The sequence below is a fragment of the Theobroma cacao genome, chromosome 7 (assembly GCF_053813885.1).
Source record: "Theobroma cacao isolate CCN51 chromosome 7, ASM5381388v1, whole genome shotgun sequence".
Classification (NCBI taxonomy): domain Eukaryota; kingdom Viridiplantae; phylum Streptophyta; class Magnoliopsida; order Malvales; family Malvaceae; genus Theobroma; species Theobroma cacao.
The window spans coordinates 15,252,930-15,275,723 of NC_142645.1; the positions used below are offsets into that span (position 1 = coordinate 15,252,930).

The window sequence follows — 22,794 nt, forward strand, 5'->3', positions numbered from 1 at the left end:
ATTAATAAATATACTATATATAGTATGATATATTAATTACTTAATATAAAAATAATAATAATTTAAGCTTAGGGTATAGTTTTCAATATATTTTGCATTAATTTTACATTAATTTTTTATGGATATATTTACATAAATATTTAATAATATTAATGTCTAAATAAATTGTATTTTAATTTTTTATTTTTTGATGATTAAATCTAAGTCATTTATTCATATATGAGTATAGAAAAAAAATGTATAAGTTAATACATGTAAAAAAATCGCTCTTAATGATTAAACTAACCTTTAATTTATATATATATATATATAGAAAATCATTGTAATTGCATACATGTAATAAAAGCCCTTTAATATACTTATTTTAAAGTCGATTAATTCGGTTAATCAAACCAAACCGATAAAACCAATTTGATTGAATTTTTTAAATGATTTATCCAAATTAACCAAATTAATCAAAATTGAATTAATCGAATTTGTCAATTAATTCAGTTTTGACCAAAATTTGCTCCCCCCTACCCTACAGACCTTTTGATGCTGTTGTTTCTGTCTTTTTTCTTTCTAGTGAAATGGCGTCATTTGATTAGTCTAAGTGCCTCAACCGTTTACTTCTTTCCCCTTTATTTTCTCTTTTTTTCATTATTTACACAGCGTCGTTTCAACCACATTTATAAACCTAATTGTGAAACCCTAACCTTATTTTTCTTTCCCACTCTCTCTCCTACCTACGTCACTACCCCTTCTCTGCCCCCTTCTCTCTCTAAAACTTCATCAGAAAATGATCCTTCTGACCACACTTCATGCCACCATTCACCTAGATTTTTTTCAAATTTTCTCTTCTCTATCACTTTTCTTCCCTTTCATTGATTGTTGATAAATATGAAACATGATAATAAAAAATAAAGGAAAATAAAACTATGTAAAGTAAAGATCAAAAGATTTTTTTTTTAGAATATCACTTTAACAAAAATTATATACATGTGTTGATTTTTTTTATCAACAAATAGAATGTTAGGACAAATTCATTCCTTTATGTGTCTTAATTTAGGTTGTTTTTATGAAATAAGCTAACTTCTTATGGTTTTCTACTTACTAAGTTTGAATTTAACAAGAGGTTAAAGGTTCTCACATTGTCTTTCACTTTGGACTAGTAAGGCACCCCAATCCTCATCTATAATAAGTGATAGACTACCAATGGAAAGGATTCAATCTGAAAGGAAGTATTTCGCATGTCCATGCGAGGTAATCATCTCATGAGAGCAAGGTACTTTATTTCCTCCTAAAAGGATAGAACCTAGGTATAAAGCTCACGTATGAATGTGTTATGTGTGAGAAGGAACACGTAAATCTTTGACCAATCATCTCATAACCTCTATCCAAACCACATTTATTATATAGAATAAGTAAAATAATAAAAGAAATATGCAAATAAAGTAAATAAAAGCAATTTTGTTTTTAAATTAAGGGAATAAAGTTGGATATCGAATTGTAATCAATTAATTGAGGCTCAAGGAAACATAATTAATTATTAGTTTGACTCTGCCAAGCTGTCATAATATGTGAGTTTGTAAACTTAACCGTTTGAGGTAAAAGAGGAGTTGTCATCAATTTCTTTTTGATTAGGTGCAATTGATTGGCCACCTATGTGAATCTATCTTTTTCAATAAGGTCTTAAAGCTAAACTTATGTTCATTAAAAAGGATAGGTTCCGGTTTACAATTTAAGCTAAATTTGAACGTACAGTTACGTATGAGAAAGGTATTAACACCCTTACAATGCTTTCTCAACGTGATACCTAATTAATTATATGTTATTCTTTAAGCCCTAATAAGTAAACTTTTTTTCAATACTCAAGATTACTTCCCTCGATCCTTTATTTCATGTTATTATTTTATTGTTTTCATTAGTTTGCTTTATTTTATTTGTTTTGAAATAAATAAAAACTCTTTAGTATTGAAATATTTTCTAAATACTCTAACAATTATGACAGAATTCAAGAAACATCTCAAACTTAGTAATTTTCAAAAAGTTATCACTTCTAACTTTCTCAAAATTTCATCATTGGAGAATATTTGTCTATTTGTGTTTTTTTGTTAAACTTATTATACAAATATATGAATATTATAATTTTATTCCTAATTTAAAATATTTCCAATGTTTTATTATCATTATTATCACATGTTTGTAATAATTATTCTAAAAATAAATACTTTTTTCTTTGTAAAAACAATTTATGACATTAACCCCAAACTCTTGATAGCAAGGTCCAATAATCAATTTTACTCTATAAAATTTAAGGAAGTACCACTTGTGACCTTCATTAAAAATTTCATTTAAAAAGATTTATCTTCAAACAGTTATGAATTTTTTTTATTAATTAATATTTACTTTTTCTATATTTAAACATGTTTTATTTTGTTTTATTTCTATGATTTATTATTTTTACATTGTTGATAATTATTTAAAATAAGCCTTTTTTTATAAAAGCAATTTATGAGATTACCCCTAACATTAATGGTAAGATCCCATAATAATTTTTATTCTAGAAGATCATTAGTTACACTTTTTAAACCTAATTTTTTTTAATTTTCTAATTAGTTTTTTCCTTAAAAAATTAAAAAAATACAAAAGTTATTTTTTTTATTATTTTTTATTTTTGCTATTAGCAATAAAGCCAAAAATAATAATAGTAAATATCAATTTTACCCATACCTGCTCTACGTACCTTTTGGTGCTGCCGTTTGCCTTTTCCTTTCCAATGCAACGGCGTCGTTTGATAAGCGTAAAATGAGCCGTTTAATCCTACCCCTTTTTTTGGCCTTTTTATACATTATTCACACGGTGTCGTTTCAACCATATGTATAAAACCTAATTGTGAAACCCTAGCCTTATTTTTCTTTCCTACTCTCTCTCCTGCGCCGCTGCCCGTTCTCTGCCACTCTCTGTCCTGCGTCGCTACCCCTACTCTGCCCCTTTCTCTCTGTAAAACCTCACCGGAAAACGATCCTTCTGCCACCATTCGCCTGGATTCTTTTCAAATTTTCTCTTCTCTGTCACTCGTCATCCCTCTTATCGATTAAAACTTTCAATCTCTAAAATCAATTCCGGGCCGGACCCTCTCTCGAAAGAAAGAATACCTTTTATTTTTCTGAGTTTTCTCGGTAATATTGGTTGCTGTTTGTTTGTGTTTGTCTTCTCTCTTTAATAAAAAGAAATCAAGCCCGGACAGAGTGAGTCTTCAAATCTTTCGGTAACTTTTGCAACATCAACGTTTTAGATCATTCGTTAATTGTCTCCCCAGGAGCATCGTCTATCATCTTAAGTGTTTTTTTTTTCTTTTAAAATAGTTTGAAATTGGGGTTTAACTGAAATTGATTTGAAGTTAATTCTTTAATTACATTTTCAGGTCATATTAATATCTGTGAAGTTTTTCTGAGCTTGGACAATGGAGGTTAGTTGATTATCTGATCGAGTTTTTTTTTTTAATATGAAGTTTATATTTTGGATTTTGATATATGTGTATTATGATTACAAACAGTCATTTGATGTGAATAAGACAATGGAAACATTGGAGCCTGAGGTGAGCAATGGCCGTGGTGGATTGTTTGTCCCAAAGGATAGACCGAAGTATGTAGCTCCTATTGGCAAGAAGTCTGTTTTAGGTATGTTTTGCGTAAACATGGCACTATTATTCTCTGTTCTAAAATATAATGTTAAGCATGTCCTCGAATAAAGTATATATGATAACTATTTGTATGTCTTCTAATAGTCTTATTTGAGAATAAATTTAGAGAACTAACAGTCTTGCCAATGCAAAATTTGTTACATCTTAAAATATCATGTTTATGGCTTGGTGATGAAATTTAGATGACCTGAATATTTTGATTTGCTCTTACTTATTAATGTTGTTTTCTGCTGCTTTAGATAGCGGTTTGTCATATCTGCTGCTGTAGATAGCGGTTTGTTTGTAGCCGTTGCCGGTAGCTTTGTTCTTGAGAGTACTTTGATCTCTTTGATGTTGTCATGATTCTAGTAAATTCTCTCTTTGGCCGAGTAAAAATAATTGGATGTTTTCTTTATTACCTTAATGCATTTGTTACTTTCACATTTGTTGTTAACTATACTATGTACCTAGTTCATTTCTTCTTCCTTGTTAAAGTTACGGGTACAATTACAACTAACAATGCAGTGCCTCTTCTAGATATTTGCACACCCCTCCCCCCAAAAAAAAGCCTAGTCTTTTTATTTTGTTATTAATATTTTTTTAATTTGGTAGGTTTGGATGTTCGTGCTAACGAAAAGCGAGGAGATTCTAAAGTTGATGGTGGATTCAAGGTCCCAAGGGAAAACATTGCCTCCATTGCAGCATCTATTGATGAAGATGAGAGAGCTGAATCTTTTGGAGTTGAAGAAACTAAAAGTACTGTTACAAATGGTACCCGCAGCCATACTAGCAGACGCTATCGTGATAAGGCAGCTAGTGCAACAACTAATGCTGGTATTCATTTATCTTACTTTGTATGAAACAAGCTAAGCAAGGTTTTAAGGTTATGGTAGTTTTTTTATGTAAGGAATAAGCTTGTATTTTCTTTTCCAACTTCCAATTAAAACTCTTACAGAAAATAATGACATAATTAAATGATTACATGCTGATTATTAGAATATTTTCTTGTTCCTGTACCCCTTTCTACCATTTTTTTTTTAAAAGCTTGCATATTTAAGTGTGTGATTGAGTTTTTGAAATTGACCCAGTAGAAGAGTTTCTAGGTAAGGTGGCACAAACATAAAATTTTATGGTGTATAGGCCAAGCTTTATCTGTGCTTATGATCTCTCATTGTTTCCCTGTATCTTTATTTTCTTGAAACTGGCCATTGTGTTTGCAGAAATATAATTGTGTATGTGTGCATTTTTGCCTGTGGAATGGGTAACTATCTCTTTGTAACATAGCAAGATGTCAGCCTAGCTTTTAGAGGAAGTGACACAACTGAGTTGTTTGCATGCAGATCACCAGCATTTACCTTTGATATAGTGCTATTGAGATGGATTTGCAATTCATGCTTTCTTAACCTTGTGGTTTACACTAGAGAGTTAAAGAACACTGTTTATATCATATCCCTTTTGTCATTTTGATTAAAAGGTTGGGGTGGGGCAGGTGTGGTGATTCTGATGATGTACACATCTTCTGCTAGTAATTTTTTTGACAAGCTTTGAGCTTTTCTTCTCTGTGAATGGACATATGTTCCTTTCTTTGTGTTTCTTATAGTGTTGGTGTATTCTTTTGTTTCCCTTCTTGAAGCTATGGGTCTCATTATACAATTATATTTTGTTGTTCCTATATTGTAGAAAGTACAGTTACTGTAGAAAGACGAGGCAGCGATGACGTGTTTGGGACTCCTCGCTCAAGTGAACATAGGAGTTCAGATGTAAGTGAAAAATTTGTTGTCATTATTATTATGTATTGTTCTTTTTGTTTACTTTTTCATTTTTCAAACATATGTGCCCAATTTTACTTTCAATTGAAGGTTCCAACTTCATCTAGTCGGAGTTCTCGTAGTGTCTCTTCTAATAGGCTAAGACATGAGAGAGATGAACGTGATAGAGAGAGAAGAGATTTCAGTGATGATTCTAGAAGTGATAGCAGGAATGCAAGAAAAAGACACTACTATGAGGATAGAAGAGACACTCATGGTGGATATGAAGAATATTATGGAAGAAGCGGAAGTAGATATGAAAGTAGAAAGAGGACGCCTGGTATGTGATAACTGCTTATTGAACTTGTGCACGTTAGGGTTCTGTATCTTTGAACTAATATCGTTTGCATTTGGATTTTCATGCAAAAACTTTTATCATGTGCATGTTTTTGAGGCTGGATGGAATGGGGAAAATGGAGTAATGTATCCAAACTTGATTTATTGGTACTAAGACATAGTAGAGTTTGAATAAGTTCTTGATAACATATACATTCATTCATGCTGTAGAATTTGTACTATGTTAGATTTATGATTTGTTATTTTTTCGCATCTTTGCTGAAGTGCAGTAAAGGTAGTTGGCATTGTGTTATTCACATCTTAATCTTTTGTAGGCAGATCTGATTGGGATGATGGGAAATGGGAATGGGAAGATACTCCTCACCGGGATAATTACTCTGGTAGTAACAGGCGCCATCAACCTTCTCCATCTCCAATGTTTGTTGGGGCTTCACCTGATGCTAGATTAGTTTCTCCATGGATGGGAGATCGTACTCCTCGTTCAGCTGGTATGTTATTCAGTATGTAAAGCCATTCTATTCCTTGATGGTATTGACTGTTTTTGCCTTCTTTTGCTATTGACTGTTTTTGCCTTATTTTATTACTTTATTTTTGAATGAAGAGAGCGAACAATTTTTTTAACATCATGCTGAAATTAGGTACATCAAGTGGTGCTTCTCCTTGGGACTATGCATCTCCTTCTCCAGTTCCAATACGAGCCTCTGGAGCATCAATAAAATCTTCAAGTTCTAGATATGGTCGGACATCTCATCAAGTTAGCTTTTCAAGGGAAAGTTCACAATCATTTGAGGTAGCATATGGCATTGTCCTATTTTCTTTTCTTTTCTTTTCCTCTCCATTTTCCCCTCTTAAGTACTTTTCTTTGGAGTTGGAGTGAAGGAGTGATGCATTCTAAGTTATATTTCTAGAAAACTAATGAACTATTAATTGATAGTGGGTAATGGCAGTGATCTTTGGTTACTTGAATAGATTGCTTCGTGTTTTTCTATACGTTTTACTCTTTCTAGAAACCTTTTTACTTCTGTCAATGTTTTTGGGTCTTTATTTGTTATGTTTACTGTTTAGGATGAAGGAGATAAGACAGGTCCAGCAGAAGAACAAAATTACGAGATTACAGAAAGTATGCGCTTGGAGATGGAGTATAATTCAGACCGTGCATGGTAAATTATGAATTCAATTTGTCCTAGGATTTCTTTCTTCATATGGCCTTAAAATTTATGGTACTTATATGATGAAAATGGAAATATTACTGAAGTTAGTAGCTTAGGAAAAATATTTCAGACAACATGAACTCTATTTGTGATTTTCCTTTCTGTAAAAATTGTTGGAATTGTTTTCCAAGCATGAAGGGATGTCATTTTGGTTTTTACTTATCAAATCGTAATAAGGCCCTATTTTTTGGCCTCAATTTGGTGGTTTTTGACCCTTCATTTGATTAGTGATTCTGCCATTCATTTGTGGTCTTTATCCATGCTGTATCAAAGTTGGCTTAACTTTCCTTGTTGGAATATCCTTGTGTAGGTATGATAGAGAAGAAGGAAACACCATGTTCGATGCTGATAGTTCATCATTTTTCCTTGGGGATGAAGCTTCATTCCAAAAGAAAGAAGCAGAGTTGGCCAAAAGACTGGTATCATTTTAGTGCCTTTTTATTCTATAATTTGATGTTAAATGTATGCATCATGTTTCATGGCTATGTACTATATATTAAACGTGGTGGATGCATCATCTTATGGCAGTTGTTCATTGAACTATCTTTTGTGCATGGGCAAATTCGGATATGAATTTGGTTTAGCTTCTACATTGAACTAAATAAAGACATCAGAGACATTTATTCTAAGATAATGATAAAATAAATTGTCATGGTCTTTCTTCTTTATCTCTTCTTTTTCTCCCTTTGTTTATTCTTTTTCTGGCCGATGTGTTTAGGGTCAAATGTTTTGCAGAAAATGGAGCAGCTTTTCTCATGTCATTTTATTTTCCTCGTAATTTTGATATTGAAATAAGTGGAGTGATTGACTTTTATCTAATTTTCTTGGCTTCAGTTGTCTTAGTTTGAATTTGCTGATTTTCTTAATATTCTCACAAGTTATTGCTGCTGAGATAAGTGGATAAACTTTTATCTAATTTTCTTTTATTTTCTTGGCTTCAGTTGTCTTAGTTTGAATTTGCTGATTTTCTCAATATTCTCACAAGTTATTGCTGCTTTCTCTGTTTTACTTTGAGTCTGAAACTATAGTATACTGTTTCAAATTGACTAACTGACCACCAGCTAGTACTACTATTGGGTAACTGTTGTCTCTTGAGAACAAAGGTGAAGTTGGTTTTAATTCAGAGGCCTGTAGGTGCAATGGACCGGCGTTAGATGAAATCAATCAAAGATGTGTTCCTTGGATGCAGGCATATTTTTCTATTTGCATGCTTCTTAGTGTTAAATTGAAGCGCCTTGTCCTTGGTGATGATGGATGATAATAACTTGTTCGTTTTCTCAAGTTACATTCAGTTGGTGTAGTTTAGAGGTAGAGAGTGACTAATAGCCAGTTATTCATCTAAATTTGGTTTATTTGTGAATGGGCTGAGTGCTCACATAAACTGTGTGAGGTGTGCTTGTGTTTGTTTGTTATGTGTCCATGCATGATTGCCTTTTGGTGAAAGTAGTTTCCCCCTTACCGCTTTTTTAGTCATTGAGATGAACTGATTATTGTTGGCTCCTTTTAAATCTATTAGTTGTCCTTTGCAGAACATAATGGTTTCTAAACACCTGTGCCATCTCCTAAACAGGTTCGAAGAGATGGGACTAGGATGTCTCTTGCTCAGAGCAAAAAGTTGTCTCAGCTTACCGCTGATAATGCTCAGTGGGAAGACCGGCAGCTTTTGAGATCTGGAGCTGTTAGAGGTACTGAGGTGCAAACTGAGTTTGATGATGAGGATGAACGCAAGGTGATTCTTCTTGTACATGGTAAGTGAATATCATAATCTTTCTATTAATTTATGAAACTACTTTTTATCTGATGTGAGTCCAGGATGTCTGCTTTGTACTTTTAACTAAAAGTTGTCTATATCTTTTGTTGTCATAGATACAAAACCTCCATTCTTGGATGGCAGAATTGTTTTCACCAAACAAGCAGAGCCAATCATGCCCATAAAAGATCCTACATCAGACATGGCTATAATTTCACGCAAAGGATCTTCTCTGGTTAGGGAAATTCACGAGAAGCAAAGCATGAATAAGTCACGCCAACGATTTTGGGAGCTTGCAGGCTCTAAGCTTGGTGATATCCTTGGAGTTGAGAAAACAGCAGAACAGGTATGGTTCATAAATGTATTTTTTTTACCTTCTCTTTTTCTAAAAAAATGACAACATAGTTGATTTACTAATTCATCTCTACATTGGTTGCTAGATTGATGCTGACACTGCCGAAGTAGGCGAACATGGTGAAATTGATTTTAAGGAAGATGCCAAATTTGCACAGCATATGAAGAAGGGGGAGGCTGTAAGTGAATTTGCGAAGTCCAAAAGCATAGCAGAGCAGCGACAATACTTACCCATCTATTCAGTGCGAGATGAGTTACTGCAGGTTTGACATTTTTTCTGTTAGTGTATGTTAGTCTAGTTTTGAAATAGATAACAACTCTAGCATGCCACTTACTCTTGGAGGAATGGGGTATTAACCACCTTGCACATGCAAGGATAACCTGCAGCTTTCGAAAAGTAATATGAAGGTTCCCCTTACAATTTTTCGATGTTTTCCTTTTTGACTTTCAAAGATAAATTCTATCCTATGACTATGCTTTTAAAATATCAAGTGTTTATTGACCATCTCTTTATTCTGTTTTTAATTATATGTTTGACAGGTGATTCGAGAAAATCAGGTAGTTGTTGTTGTGGGTGAAACTGGCTCTGGAAAAACAACTCAACTTACACAGTATCTTCATGAAGATGGGTACACCATAAATGGTGTAGTTGGTTGTACCCAACCTAGGCGTGTGGCTGCCATGAGTGTTGCAAAAAGAGTTAGTGAAGAGATGGAGACGGAGTTGGGTGATAAAGTTGGCTATGCCATACGTTTTGAAGATGTGACTGGGCCAAGCACCATAATTAAGGTGAGTGGCTCCATTTACATTAGAAAACAAATTTTAAAATCTTTATACATGTAAACATAATCTTGATTGCTTGAATTGTTATCTTTTGGGATGGAGGAGGGCACTAAGTTGTGTTTAATATTCATGCAGTTTGGCCATCTTTCTATTATCTTCATCTAAAAGTGATTAGTTTCCCCAATTTATTGTAGGGAGCAATGCCCCATTTTTCTGTGTCCTTGCCGTGCTTTAGTTCTGATATGATATGCTAAACTTTTTTATTTCTTTGACTTTACAGTATATGACTGATGGGGTTCTCCTTCGTGAAACATTGAAGGATGCTGATCTTGACAAGTATCGGTAAGGAGAAACTAAATCTTAAATTTTCTAGTCTATTCCAATTGCAACTACGGCATTAGTGATAAGAGCTATGTTATTTACTTTATTATTGCAGCGTTATTGTAATGGATGAGGCACATGAGAGATCACTAAGCACAGATGTGCTTTTTGGAATACTGAAAAAGGTGGTTGCCCAGCGCCGTGATTTCAAGCTTATTGTGACGTCTGCAACTCTAAATGCGCAGAAGTTTTCAAATTTCTTTGGAAGGTAAGTCTCATATTTTTATATCAGCTTGTGCTGGCATTTTCTGCATCTAATCAATCCAATAGAAATAATTATCTTTTCATATTTTGTAGTGTACCGATTTTCCAGATCCCTGGTAGAACATTTCCTGTCAATATTTTGTACAGTAAGACTCCTTGTGAGGATTATGTTGAAGCTGCAGTGAAGCAGGCCATGACTATTCACATCACCAGCCCTCCAGGTGACATCCTCATCTTTATGACTGGCCAAGATGAGATTGAGGCAGCTTGTTATGCCCTTGCAGAACGAATAGAACAGCTTATTTCCTCGACTAGGAAAGGGGTGCCTAAACTTCTGATACTCCCAATATACTCCCAGTTACCTGCTGATTTGCAAGCAAAGATATTCCAGAAGGCTGAAGATGGAGCTCGCAAATGCATTGTTGCCACCAATATTGCTGAGACATCCTTGACCGTAGATGGAATTTTTTATGTTATTGATACTGGTTATGGTAAAATGAAAGTCTATAACCCTAAGATGGGTATGGATGCTCTTCAAGTTTTCCCTGTTAGTCGTGCTGCTGCTGACCAGCGTGCGGGACGTGCTGGTAGAACTGGGCCAGGTACATGTTATAGGTTGTATACAGAGAGTGCTTACTTGAATGAGATGCTGCCTGCTCCTGTACCTGAGATACAGAGGACCAACCTTGGCAATGTGGTGTTGCTGCTCAAGTCTCTTAAAATTGAGAACTTGCTAGATTTTGATTTCATGGATCCACCACCGCAGGAAAATATCCTTAATTCTATGTACCAGTTATGGGTCCTGGGTGCACTTAACAATGTTGGGGGCTTGACTGACATTGGATGGAAAATGGTGGAGTTCCCATTGGATCCCCCACTTGCGAAGATGCTGTTGATGGGTGAACAGCTACAATGCATAGATGAGGTTTTGACCATTGTTTCAATGCTTTCGGTCCCATCAGTGTTTTTCCGACCTAAGGATAGAGCGGAAGAGAGTGATGCAGCAAGGGAAAAATTTTTTGTACCAGAATCTGATCACTTAACATTGCTTAATGTTTACCAGCAGTGGAAAGCTAATCAGTATCGAGGAGACTGGTGTAATGACCATTTTCTGCATGTTAAAGGGTTGAGGAAAGCCAGAGAGGTGAGGTCTCAGCTATTAGATATTCTCAGGACACTGAAAATCCCACTAACATCCTGTGGATATGATTGGGATGTTGTAAGGAAAGCTATCTGTTCTGCATACTTTCACAATGCTGCAAGATTAAAGGGTGTTGGGGAGTATGTTAATTGCAGGAATGGAATGCCGTGCCATTTGCACCCGAGCAGTGCTCTTTATGGTTTGGGTTATACTCCAGAGTATGTTGTTTATCATGAATTGATTTTGACAACAAAGGAGTACATGCAGTGCGTTACAGCAGTGGAGCCACAGTGGCTGGCTGAACTAGGTCCCATGTTCTTTTCTGTGAAGGAGTCAGATACAACATTGTTAGAGCATAAGAAAAGACAGAAGGAGGAGAAAACTGCTATGGAGGAGGAAATGGAAAATTTGAGGAAGGCGCAAGCCGAGGCAGAGAGAGAAAGCAAGGAGAAGGAGAGGCAGAAGAGAGCAAAGCAGCAGCAACAAGTTTCAATGCCTGGGTTGCGACAGGGCTCTTCTACTTATCTAAGACCGAAGAAGTTCGGTTTGTAAATGCAAATCACATCATATTCAATAGTTGGAAATTAACAAAATTGTCCTCAGTTATTTGTTGTTACCCCTTGTAAACTTTTATTTTCATATATATGATAGAAAGTTTATTAACTTCTATTTTCATATATATGATACAAGTTTATTTCTATAATGTGGTTAATTGTATTTATAATAGAGTAGAGAATATGAAAAAGACAGTCTCAAACTTACAAAAATCGCCCTCAATATACTTCAAAAGTATATTTTGATCCTTTTTGTCTCAAATTGCATGGTTAGGTCTCTTGATTTTTTGTTACCCTTTATTTACAAATATGAAAGTCATAATTATCTTTAAATAATTGAAAAATAAAAAAAATTATCTTCAAATAATTGAAAAATAAAAAATATAAAAAAAATTGTAATCTAAAAAAATTTAAGTAATGATATTCTAATTAAATTAGTTATAATTTTTTTTGTATTTAGGGAGGTTTTTGTATTTTTTTAACCAAGTTCTTAGGAGATCAATTTTAAATTTAACCAACCCAACTCTTGTGAATTTATTAAAATATTGTAAATTTATTAAATTTTTGAAGTTGTTGAAAAATTCACTATATGGTGTTGGTGTCTTGATGATAATGTTTTTGGTTGTAGTCACGGTAGCGTGTGGCCATCCAAAGAGAGAAAAACAAAGGAGAAGAAAAAGAAGGAACTATTATATTTTTCGATATCAGCAAGAAGAAAACGAGAAGGGCAAGAAGAGAAAACAGAAAAAAAAAATAATTAAAAAAATTATATCTAGTTTAATTAAAATATTATTATTTAATTTTTTTAGACGGTTTTCACTTCAAAATTATGAGTTTTTTGAATTGTTAATAAAATAATCATGAATAATTTCTTTCTTTCTTTTAATTTTTTTTGCCTTTTTCATCATTATATGTTTTTTTTTTATTTTTTAAGTTGATAAAAGTTTGATAAAAAATATTTTCATTATTATTTAATTAAATTAGATTATATGATATTTTTTATTTTTTATTTCTCAATTATTTGAGGTTAATTATGACTTTTTATATTTATTAATAATGTTGACTAATGGTAATAAAAAGTCAAGGAGCCTAACTTTTCAAAAATAAAAAGGTCTATAGGCCTAATAATGTATTTTGAAATAAGAGGAGCCAAGTGTACTATAGAAATATATTATGGGGGTTTTCTTATGTTGCCTGTCGTTAATGCTCCACTTGATAGAAGCATAGATATTGATCATGCGTGTTTGTTACAAATATAATCAATGCTGAGCTGAGAAAGCTTTTTAGTAAACAATTTTGCTAACTGCTCTCCTATGCTGACATAGGAAGTAGAAATCAATTTTTGTTGAATCTTCTCTCATACAAAATAACAATCAACCTCAATATATATTCTTTCTTTTCATGAAACATCGAATTAGGAGAAATATGTATAGTTATCTGATTATCACACCACAATCTCGTAAGACATGAATTTGCAAAACCAATGTCTTCCAAAAAATGACAAATCTACATAATCTCACAAGTAATTTGTGCCATAGCTCGATATTCAAACTCTACACTAGACCTTGCTGCCATATTTTTAGAAATGTCAATGGGTACCTTGTTACAAGGTACCCACGAGTACCCAACTTGATTATATAGAGTTTGGGTATTTTATAATTGGGTTTAAGACGGGCTCAGGTAGTAATTTTACTACCAAGTATCGAGTTCGGGTAGAGTTCAGGTATCACCCTTTGGGTACTTGCTAGTCGAACCCAATTATATCAATATCCAAGTTTAAGCAAGTACCTGCCTCAACCTCGAACCTTAAATCTATTTATATAATATTTTATTAATATTTATATAATATATAATTGATAACTAAATTAAATATGTAAAATTTTATTGGTGTTTGGATTTTAACTTGTGTAAGGATGAGAAATACTTCACATTTTTACCAATTTATGAATAGTTCATTTTGATAGAAATCGATAGATATATTAATGATATATGATTGTTAGTCAAATTATTAATGTGATGTTATTAATATATTTAAATTAAAAAACTATTAGATTATTAGTTATGTTTAAACAAAGGATGACTTATTTTAGCTTTCAAAGATAACATGCTTTCGAAAATAGCTTTCTTATAATTTTAACTGTTTATAATTAAGAGAAAAATTTTTTGGACAAAATTGTCATTAATGAAATCTCTTCATATTCAAAGTGTCGTACTTTCTATTTTTAGCTTCTTTCTTGTTATTAAAGTTAAATGCCATTTTTTTTATAATTATAGGAAATGTAACAAATAAAATAACTTAAAAGTTAATTATCCGAATTAGAGGATTTTGGATAATATCTTTTTGTCCAAATCCATTTTATCCCAGTTTGACGTTGAATAATTTTTCAGGATAATATCTTTTTGTTCAAATCCATTTTATCTCAATTTGATGTTAAATAATTTTTCAATGTATCTTCCTTTTCATTTCCAATTCTTTTTTTGATTTTAAACTTTATCTCTATTATGAAGGTGTTTAACTCTAAAAATTTTATATTTTAGTGAAATATAAAGATAGAGAACAAGTTACACGTTATATTTAAAAAATGTTATTATTTCATGCCATGTTCAAAAAAATATTGTTACACTTAAAAAAAAAGTTGTTACACGTTTTAACTACAAGAGTTTATGTTATAGTAAAATACAAAAGACCAAGTTACATGTCATATATTAATAAATGTTGTTGTTGCACATCGTGTTCAAAAAAATGTTACACACTTCAGTAAAAGATGTTACACACTAAAACTTCAGCAGCAGATTTTACATGCAAAGGTTATAGTTTCAACACCAAATGTTACACACTATGACCAAAGGTTCAACCACCAAATGTTACATACTAAGGCCAAAGCTTCAACACCAAACGTTATCACGAGATATTACATGTTAAACCTTCCTTTTCCTACTGATGTTACATGCTAAGACATGAATAATTTTGTTACACACCAAGGCATGTTATACCATACTTGAATAATTGAAAAGCTCAACATCAATAAACCGAAAAAGCTATTATTACTCACCATGCCATACTTTTGTATTTGTAGATCGATGATAAGATGGTGAGAGATAGACAGAGAGAGATTTTTGTAAATGTAAATCAATAAACCAAGAATATGTTATTATGTTCCATATTATGCTCTTGAATTTGTAGATAAATGGCAATATAGTAAGATGACGAGATATAGAAAAAGATAGTGTGGTGGTAAAATTAAAAGGAGCTAGATAGCAAAAGAGAAAAATTGGGAGCATAGCAGCATGGCAGATGAATGACGGGATAAAAAAATTGAGAGCATTTAATTTATTTGAGATGTTTTTAAGGGTATTTGTGTAATTTCATGGTTATAGTTGGGTAAAAACAGCTTTTATATTGATAGTTATTTCTAAAAACAGCATATGAGGAGGGTTATTTCTTATAATTTTCTCTTTAAATAATATAAATATATTATCATATTCCAAGAAATATAATTACTATTATATATACATACTTTTAATATAACTATATTTACTTTCTATTTTGTATTTTATAAAAATTATAACTTATAAAATTATTAGTTATAATATATGTAACTTTGTTTCCAAAAACTTATAATAATATATATATTTAAAAAGAGACTATGAGTTTAAAATAGTTTTGTAACTTATTTTTTTTAATGTCATGTAATTAAAGAGAAACCTATAGAGTTAATTAAATTAATTTATGAAAATATGATTATTGATCAACTTGTAATACCTTTTAATATATATATATATATATATATATATATATACGTTATATATTGTGTTAATTTATAAAGAATATAATTACTATGACATATTTACTTTTAATATAAGCATATTTACTTTCTATTTTGTGTTAACGTTACAAAAATTATAACTTATAAATTATTAATTATAAATATATATACCTTTATTTATATAAACTTATAATATATATATATATATATATATATATATATACCTAAAGAGAAGTTGTGAGATTAGAATATAATTATTGTTTGTTTGCTTTTATAAATTTGAATTAAACAATGATTGCTCTAAACTTGTAATTTTATTGTTTATTTGTTTTTATAAATTAAATTATTAGTGAATGGTATAGAATATAGATGTGAATTGTAAATATAGTTTAATTGTATATTGATATGGGTTTGGATTTGGATTTGGGTAATTAGGTACCCATGAAGAGTTAAATAAAATTTTTTAATATAATCGGATTATTAAATGGATTCGGATAATTATCATATAATGAGTATGTATTAGTGTTCAGGTTAAGACAGTAAATTTAAACAATATCTAAGTAATTATCGAGTTCGAGTACTCGACAACTTAATTGAGTGCAAGTACCCTACCTATCGACATCCCTATACATTTTGCTTCTTACTCTTCTATGATACCAAATTTCCTATCGAAAACACACAATATCTTTTTGTAGATTTCCTATCATCTAGTGACCCAACCCAATCAGCATCAATAAGTTGTCAAGTATGTCCATGATCTCCATATACAACGCCTCTGCCAGATGCCCTTTTTAAATATTTTAAAATACGAATCAAAGCATCCCAATGAATAGTAGTAGGCATTGACATGAATTGACTTACTACACTCACTAAAAAAGAAATATCAAGACGAGTCAATGTCAAATAATTCAATTTACCAACTAACTATTTTTATTTCTCAAGATTTGGAAATGCCTTCCCTCGTCCTACTATAAGCTTCACCAATAAGTCCATAGGGGAGTCTCACAAGGTTGTGTATAGAACCCCTAATTTTTATCATATGGGTAGAAAAGTAATTTTGATGAGTGAACTTCTAGCAATTACTTTTAGTTTCTAATTTTTGAAAGTTTTTATTTGGAAAACCACATTTTAATAAATTATTAAGCCCAATTTGAAAGAAAAAAAAATATGAACATTTTACAAAAAGGGTAAAATCGTAAATTTATTTCTCTTTGATTTTGTTAACTAATTTGAGGTTTTTTTTTTATAATTGAGAAAAAGTGGATTCAAACCTTACTCTTTAAATAAGGAATTATACACTAATTAATAAATCAAATGCTCAGGTACTAATCTGAAGTTCCTTAAGAAGCTTTTATTTTCCCTGCTCTCCATGTAACCAAGCTTCGAAGGCAACTCTCAAGTTGTATTCTTGATAAGAACACACACACACACACTCGGAATGCAGCTTGGCCCATTATCTTGTGAAACTTTGAAGCTGGTGGTCTATTTGATATATGATATTTAATTTTTGCATTTTTTATCTCAACTGGTCTTCTTCCATTTATTCAATGTCATTTAAGTTCAATATTTAAAGCCAATGTAATTGGAACAAATTCTATGCTTGAATTAGTGGATGTGAAAGTTACTTTATTGCTAGATTTAGTACTGTTGTCGATGAGCTTCTTCAAAGGTAAGGCACTTTTATTTATTTATTTATTTATTATTATTATTTTTTTTTTTTTTTGCTTTGCAGATACTGAAAAAGTCTGTTCAGTTGCATAAAATGGCTCGTTATCTGGTTGAGCAGTGCAGTCTGTTTTCATGGTTGTCATGTATTCTCAACCTATAGCAGGGAGCTGCTTGGAGATGAAAAGAGAATTTTCTTAACTGGGCTGGCTGTGGTTATAGAGGTAATTACCTTCTTCCACTTGATTCTACAAAATGACCTTCGTACTATGATTTTTGGCATCATGTGTTGGAACCTTCTTATACCTTACAGTTTCTAAGACACTGGCCCTTTTCCTTCGAAATTTTTAAGGATCTTATTTCCTTAACATTCTAATAAAAGTTTTATTTTCTCCTCAATTCGTGGCATCCCGACTCTGCTCTCTCTTTGTTGTCATCACGGGCCTCATGCGTTTAGCTTGATTCTGAGGCTGTCACTACTTTTAATGACCACAAAATATAACTCAATCCGCCTACTCTATTATGAATAACTAGATCTTCTTTCTTGCTGTAAACGAGGTTATCATTAAGGCACAGCTTCTTTTAAGTTTTTCTTGATGATTTGTCTGTGAAAATTCTGCAATGATCCATAGCAAATTCCTTTCTCCAATTTGACATCCCTTGTTTGTCATTTCTTGCTCATGCTAAGCATGTCTGTAAAGTATAAATAGTTCCTCTTTCAGGTTTTGCTCAAATGGTTTAATCCAATAGTTTGCAAAGGCCTGTTGCCACTTTTGCCGGAGGTGGCAATTGGGGGCAGGTGGGTCAGTTTAAGTTTGGGTTGAGTTGTTTTGGGTTTGGGACTTTGGGTCACTATGGGTTGTGACTTTTGTATTATGTGTTTATATGTGTTAATATGACAATAAAAATTGGAATTGTCAAAATTCTTGGAATTTGGATAAGGGATTTTGAAGGCCCAAATTTCTCATTTCAAATGACACCATTTGTGAATGCCTTGATTTCCTTTAGTAAGACATAAACTTTTGTTCTCTTTCCTCTTAGATGTAACTTTTATTTTCTTTCATTCTAACTACAATAACTCATTTTTAAATACGTTTCTAGATCTTTTCATTTTTACATATGTTTCTTGACCTTTTCAATATTATTACTAACATCTATACTTATTTACAAATCTAATGACACCCATATAACATGTTTTCTCCATCTTTTTCTTTTTCTATCTCTAACATCATTGTTCTTTTTTTTTTTTTTTAATTCCTCATCCAAACACACCCTTGGGGTCAGGTTTGGATTGTTGGCTTTTGAAGTCAGCTCAGATTAGGTCATGTTGGGTTTTGGCCTTTGGGCAGGTTTTTCAGGGTTGGGTCAATTGTTCCCCCATTTAACTTGTACGAGTTTTAGATTACAGTTTATCATGTGGCTTATGTACCAATTCAAAATAATTTAACAAAAAGGAAATTATCTAATTGAAGTGCTAGAGTGAAGATGAAATTTACTCTCTGACTCCATTCTCTTAAAAAGTTTTTTCCGTGATTTACTGAGGTCAATATTAGATAACTTACTTAATACACAATTTATATTTTCTTGAAGGTGATTGGTGTCATTTTACCCCTCTCCACTATGTGGCTACACCCTTGGACAGAGTAGGTCACCATTTACCTACCTAATTGCCATCCCTAGTGAGTGATACATAATTCAGATATAGAAGCTGTATCCCTGTTGATAATTTAAGTAGACTAGAAAGGTTGGGTAGTATTGGTTTTAGGTGCAGTTTCTTCAACCCACCTAAATGGGACCATGCATTTCTAAAGACTTACAATTAGCCATGCAATGTTTTGAGTGCAAACTTTGGAATGGTATCCAAATAAATGAATTAGTGTGTGATTTATGTATTGTGAGGTGGATGTAATTTCTCTATTTCATGATTTATGTGAAACCGATTTCTGATTTAGCAAAATTTCAAGTTTGTCTTTCTAATTTAAACTGAGTTAGTGTTTTCATCTTTGTTGTCATTGCTATGAACTATCAGAATTGCTCTATGATGAAAATAATTCTTAATCAAACACTATGGTAGGACAAATGGTATGGGTGCTGCTTGGATTTCATTATCTTAATATAACTTAAGATAGTCTTTATTTTTTTATTTTTTTGGATAAGCAACTTATTTAAGATAGTTCCAATACTTAAATGCTAATTCATAGTTATATGAACCTTTAATGCCCGATGTGCTCTATGGATATGTTAAATGTTAACTTTAATGCTTTATTTGCTAATGTTTCTGTTTTTTAATTCAGGTTGTCACCGAGGTTATTTCATCAAAAGCTATCACTGAATGGTTGCAAAGCTACGCCCTTGAACAGCTGATGGAACTTGCATCTCGTCTATATAAACTTCTAGTTGGTGGCATGAAGTTGATAAATGAACATGCTGCTTTTGTCAATCCAACTTCACAGATTATCAAATCAACACTAAAAATATCCCGGGAAAGGCAAATGAACCAGCCTCATTTCACCCTATCACTTCATGGTTTATTTCAATTCTATCAAGCTGTTATGAGCATGACTTGGAAGATCTAGTGGAAATGCAGAGTGTGGGCTTAAAGCTATACTTATGAGCACACCTCCTGTTGACATGTTTTGCATGGTTCCTCTCTCTCTCTCTCTATCGCTTTTTTTGATGAGTATAAATAGTTATGTCTCTACATGTATATAATGTACCCTGACAGAACTTTATGACTGGTGTTTTATAATGTCAAATAGTTTTGTACAATCATCATTTTTGCTGATTAAGGTCCCTTAATATCTCTTTTTCTTTCAAATGGAGGACAGGAAAAACATTTTGCCTCATAAGTTTTGTTGAAAAACTCCCAAGCAGCTCCAAGCATAAAAGAGAAGTGGGATTCATTGTTACCTAACATTGATGCTTATCTATTTGTACCTCGTGCATCTTAGTAGGTTCATATGTGTCAGATAAATATATAGCACTCTGTTTAATGCTTTGACATTATTGGGTTAGATTAATGTGGTTTTTTAGTTGTTTAAATCAATACCTTGCTCTGAAGAAGGAAAGTAAGCAAGAAGATGAGAAAGGAGTTCTTTCAATCCATATTTTCTTATGTTACTTCTTCTGTTCTATATCCACTATTGTGCTCCCTTGTTCCCTTCACTAAACAATAGATTCCCTTTGGATGTATTTTGCAGGATCGAGAGAAGCTCTCAAGTTTTCTTATTTGGGCTACTTCTACTGCCTTAAAGTCCAAGTCTAGAAAAATGTTTCAGTGCAAAGAATCTGGTCTCTATCTCCCAGTGATCTTAAAGGAGGCATCACATGAGGAGTCCTTGACATTGAAACTATTACTCTTGCTTACTGCTTCTATAATTCAGGGGAAGCTTTCTTGGAAATTAATGATTGGATTACCAAGTTTTCAGACAGATCAAACACAAAAACTCTTCAGTCTTTGTTGGAATGTGTCCCAAAGGGAGATAAAGAAGGCAACAAAAGTAGCTTTCACTGCAAGGAGATGTTAGCAGCCCAATCTTTTATCTCCAGCAGTCTCTTGGCATAAATTGCAGTGCTCTTCCGTCAGTTGTCTCTGCGCTTTGTCTCCCCCTTTGTGATGATTCCAAAGTAGCAGGTACTAAAATTTTGATTAATGTCTTGTCTATATGGCATCATGGATTGAGGGTGGGAATAGGGATCCAATTAGATTTGAATTTGGATTATGAAAAGAATCAATTGACATGTTTGTTGCCAACCAATCAGGTTAAGTACTCTTCTAATTTATGCTAGATATTGTGAACTTTGTGATGGGTGGTGGGATGTTAAACAATTACCTGGACTCATTTTGGCATTTTATGATGGTTGAAGCTGTTAACAGAACACAAGATCCAGGTGTTCTATGAGCAATGGTGGATGTGTGACTGGACTGGGAACTTATAGGCCTAAAGATGAATATGATATAATTTATGGACAAGTGGATCGAGACTGACTACAATTATGTGTTCTTTTTTTTTTTTTTTTTTTGTTGAACCCAATACTTAATGAATGATATCCGTTGAGAAAAATCATGCTCTTACAATTTGAGAATCCATGTTACTAGTCATTCCCTGTTGCCAGTTTGGCTTCTGAATTAGTTTAAGGGTACTCTTGTTTATTTAGAAACATACGTTTTACCCGATGATGCCATTGCCAATTATTTTGGCTTAAGGTATAGACTCTCTGTGCAGGTGTTTGACTCGTATATGCTTGTAATGTTGAACCTCACTGAGCGACTATAGTGTTTCCTGATTGCTATTTTCTTTCCCTGGGATAAAAATAGTATTTGTACCGATAACTTTATTAAACATTTCTCGGGAGAGTTTGTCAATTGCCAAAGTAGTTCTTCTGTTTGCAAAAGTGTTTTTATTGAATTCTTTTTTGATTGATTTCTAACGTTTTGTGATTTCTGCTGAATCAGGATTGGACTTCATGCTTGACTTTAGGACTTCAATGATTTGTTGCCCTCCTGAATCAAATCCTGCTTGGAGATGGTAAATATAGCCCCCATCCCCCATTTTCGGTTTTAGATAATTTTATCGCTGTTTTGTTAAGATGTGATGGTACATTTTGTAGCTGCAGTTGAGCTGAGCTGAGTTGATTAATTTTTGTAGCTGCAGTTGAGCTGAGCTGAGTTGATTAATTGGGTTTAGCTTCAGCATATTTGGAGCACCTTCAGACTCTAGCTTTTGCTCAAGCTTAAGCTTCATTAATATTCTTTGTATTTGGCTTGTCAGGGATTATCAAGCTTGAGCTTGGGTCAAGGTGTCATTTCAGCAATCTTTTTTCTCTTTTTTTTTTTTCCCTGAAATACAATGGATAATCCCACTCTTTGACTTCCAAATCGAAGAGAAAATAAATTAGCACAAAAAATCTTAACCACACAGTATCTTATGCCAAAGCTAATTCAAGAAGAATGACAATAAATATGGAGAAATCAGTTAATAAAATGATTCCCACAAACATCATATTTAAGCAGAGAGGAGAACCATAGTTTGTTTAATATGAAAATGAAACAAACTTCAGGTTGCTTGGGCTTGTTTCCTTGGAGAAGCATATCTTTTATTTTTGCCTAGATTTGGTTAATGTTATTTAGGAAGAGAAAACTCAGCATTTTTTATTGATAATACATCATCTATATATATAGCCTAAACATATCTAAAATAGAAAAAAAATACAA

The 22,794-nt window shown here is 32.5% G+C and overlaps 1 protein-coding gene and 1 pseudogene across 3 annotated transcripts; both read left to right on the forward strand.

Moving 5' to 3' along the window:
- Positions 1–2,886: 2,886 nt before the first annotated feature.
- LOC18594749 (pre-mRNA-splicing factor ATP-dependent RNA helicase DEAH7) lies at positions 2,887–12,256 on the forward strand. 3 transcript variants are annotated; one of them, XM_007022379.3, is made up of 17 exons: positions 2,887–3,250; positions 3,407–3,451; positions 3,539–3,662; positions 4,277–4,498; positions 5,345–5,424; positions 5,524–5,752; positions 6,084–6,257; positions 6,408–6,559; positions 6,835–6,929; positions 7,291–7,399; positions 8,551–8,728; positions 8,847–9,076; positions 9,171–9,347; positions 9,625–9,873; positions 10,148–10,209; positions 10,304–10,456; positions 10,546–12,256. In XM_007022379.3, exons 2-17 carry the CDS (start codon positions 3,446–3,448, stop codon positions 12,143–12,145), a joined length of 3,840 nt encoding a protein of 1,279 aa, XP_007022441.3. In that variant the 5' UTR covers positions 2,887–3,250; positions 3,407–3,445; the 3' UTR covers positions 12,146–12,256. The 3 variants fall into 3 exon arrangements, with proteins under 3 accessions (XP_007022441.3, XP_007022442.3, XP_088664457.1); XM_007022380.3 differs by having other exon boundaries at positions 2,887–3,230; XM_088808331.1 differs by lacking the exons at positions 2,887–3,250; positions 3,407–3,451; positions 3,539–3,662; positions 4,277–4,498; positions 5,345–5,424 and having other exon boundaries at positions 5,614–5,752; positions 6,088–6,257.
- A 5,096-nt stretch (positions 12,257–17,352) lies between these two features.
- Positions 17,353–22,367, forward strand: LOC148761731 (uncharacterized; annotated as a pseudogene).
- Positions 22,368–22,794: the final 427 nt, after the last annotated feature.